The 2,640-nt window shown below is 36.8% G+C and overlaps 1 protein-coding gene across 1 annotated transcript; it reads left to right on the forward strand.

Annotated features, from left to right (window-relative positions):
* Window positions 1-227: 227 nt before the first annotated feature.
* Window positions 228-2,352, forward strand: LOC117910660 (nicotinamidase 1-like). Its single transcript, XM_034824774.1, has 5 exons — window positions 228-395; window positions 725-908; window positions 1,204-1,337; window positions 1,567-1,752; window positions 2,018-2,352. Exons 1-5 carry the CDS (start codon window positions 255-257, stop codon window positions 2,117-2,119), a joined length of 747 nt encoding a protein of 248 aa, XP_034680665.1. The 5' UTR covers window positions 228-254; the 3' UTR covers window positions 2,120-2,352.
* Window positions 2,353-2,640: the final 288 nt, after the last annotated feature.

Here is a 2,640-nt window from a genome sequence, read left to right on the forward strand (position 1 = left end):
AGAATAAGGATGATTTTGGTATTTCCTGCAAAGTACCATGGGATCCATATATGGTGACTTTTTTAAAAGTGCACTTGCGTGTGAAGGTGAGAGGAGTGGGTTCCTTAATAATTTTGTCTTGTTTTTTTGGTGAGAACATCAGATGATGGAACTTTTGTCCGTATCTTATTGAGTCTATCTCCATCTACAAATATCTTCATAGATGCCTTAAAGTTTCAACTCTTGCCTTACATTCCACTTCATTTGAGGAGACGATGGTATCTAAGACGGTTGACCTTTTGAAGAAGGAGCTCCCACTTGAGCAGGAGTCCGTGGAGTTGTGTGATGATGTTGTAACTGGTTTAGTTCTTGTGGACATCATAAATGGCTTCTGCACTGTTGGAGCCGGAAATCTGGTGATTCCCAGTTTCTTTTTTCCTTCTTGGTAAATTTGCACAATGGCTTGTTCATAGTTTTGAACCCACCCTTTCATGGGGTTGTTGGTCCTACTGTTTAAGCTTCAGATTGGGGTATCTTCACTTTCTTGTATTAATTAGTTTCATTGTGATTGTCATAAGACTAGATTGCAGTCAAAAGGATTGCTTAAGTTACTCTTATCTGAGTAAGGGATTCTGGGTTGTATCCTCTATTTTTTATTTTATTTTTTTAATTTTTTAGCTTTGAATTCGATTCAATCACTAAATAGAAGTCGTTTAAATTGAATTCTTGTGTTTTTTGCTCACAGGCTCCGCTAGAGCCTAATCAGCAGATATCAGGAATGATTGATGAATCTGCAAAGTTGGCCAGAGTTTTCTGTGAGAAGAAGTGGCCCATTATGGCATTCCTTGACTCTCATCGTCCTGACCAGCATGAACACCCTTATCCTTCTCATTGTGTGGCTGGCACCGATGAATCGAATTTGGTTCCAGGTAGGTACTCAGTACTCAATCTTTTCTCTCAATGAAATTGTATAATCATTTGGAGCTTAGCAATTTGGTATGACTTCTATTCTTTTGTTCATATCATTTGAACTGAGCAAGTAAGCTTTCTTGCTGCAACCTAGCATTGATTTTTAGTGTTTTTGGTAATCCTTTTGGTGGTGCCTCCAGTTTAAGTTGACTTAATTTTGGTTTCCTTGTGCTTCCTAAAGGCCCTGTTCCTGTTTGAGATACACACTCTGGCTCTTTCTATTCTCTAAAGCCGTCTTGTTCCATTAATCTGCAGATCTTCAGTGGATAGAAAAAGAAGCAAATGTAACAATCAGGCGCAAAGATTGCTATGATGGATATATTGGTTCAATTGAGAGGGATGGTTCCAATGTATTTGTGGATTGGGTGAACACCAACAAGATCAAAGTTGTAAGTATTGCTTAATTTCTTCTGTTGGGCAAGACATGTTGCATCATTGGAATTCTATTTTATCAAATCCGAATCAATGTGTCCACCTACAGATAGAGATAAGGGTCTTTATGCCACAACCATCATAATCAGCTAGGCGTTGCTCTGCTTCTTTATTAACAGAAATATGTATATATATACCTTGAATCATGATTTTAACGATTATATATGTATGTATCTTGGTGAAAAGCTATTGGTTGTAGGGATATGCACAGATATATGCGTGCTGGATTTTGTGTGCTCTACATTATCAGCAAAGAACCGTGGTTTTCTTGGCCCTCTGGAAGATGTAGTTGTGTATTCACGTGGCTGTGCGACATTTGATTTTCCAGATCACATCGCCAGAAACATTAAGGATTCCATAGCTCATCCCCAGGTAGTTTATCCATCGTATAAGATCATGGTCTCTCTCAATATAAACATTTTAATGATAATTCAGATTATATAAGATGTATGAATTGAACAATAGATTTTTGCATTTGTTCAAACACAATCGCACCAAGAACAGGCTGAATCTTCCTAACCTAAAGGTTGTGCCTATGCATAAACATGAGCAGTACCGTCACATATTTGCCTGCAGACTGCCCACACATGTGAGCCATGCCTTTAATTTATGCATTTGTTCATTGTTTTTTTGGCAGGAACTGATGCATCACGTTGGTCTTTACATGGCTAAAGGGAGGGGAGCTAAGATAGCAAGAAAAGTGTCTGTTGGGTCCATGCATGAAGCAGCTGGCTGCTAGATTCCAATACATGGAGTTTATCTGTTTGTATTTCTTGTTCTGAATCATACCAAGTTCAAGGATAGAGTACTTGCTTTATGACTAGACTGAAAATAAGTAGAAGGCAAACATGTAATAGGTATGATATTAAGGTCTGTGGAAAGCTAGGACTCCTAACATGGTGGCAAGGTCGTTCTGGTACTTCAATTATTTGGAACTCAATGTGTCTCTGGTGCCCAATCTTTCATTGTTTATATTCATATTTCTTGATCTATCTATAATCTTAACAACAGATAAAAGACTATTAATTAATAGGCATAATTTGTGTGTGCATATATATATATATATATATATATATATATGGGCAGCTTGAACTAGGTGGGTTCATTGGAGACACTATTTTTTATAATTCGTTTTCTGAATCTTTAATTTAGTGTTTTTTTTCCTCAGCAGTACATAACAATATTTTGACTAATCATTTTTGATATCAACATTCTTTCACATTTTATGATTAGGGACTTTTATCATTTCTTATGATTTCA

Source organism: Vitis riparia, chromosome 3 (genome assembly GCF_004353265.1).
Source record: "Vitis riparia cultivar Riparia Gloire de Montpellier isolate 1030 chromosome 3, EGFV_Vit.rip_1.0, whole genome shotgun sequence".
In the NCBI taxonomy this organism is placed as follows: Eukaryota; Viridiplantae; Streptophyta; class Magnoliopsida; order Vitales; family Vitaceae; genus Vitis; species Vitis riparia.

What these genes read in the sequence shown, in the direction of transcription:
- LOC117910660 (XM_034824774.1), top strand. Translation starts at nt 255, where the DNA reads ATGGTATCTAAGACGGTTGACCTTTTGAAGAAGGAGCTCCCACTTGAG. An exon ending in TGAATCGAATTTGGTTCCAG is followed by an intron (nt 909 to 1,203) that starts GTAGGTACTCAG and finishes ATTAATCTGCAG; the next exon opens with ATCTTCAGTGGATAGAAAAA. An exon ending in ATTCCATAGCTCATCCCCAG is followed by an intron (nt 1,753 to 2,017) that starts GTAGTTTATCCA and finishes TTTTTTTGGCAG; the next exon opens with GAACTGATGCATCACGTTGG.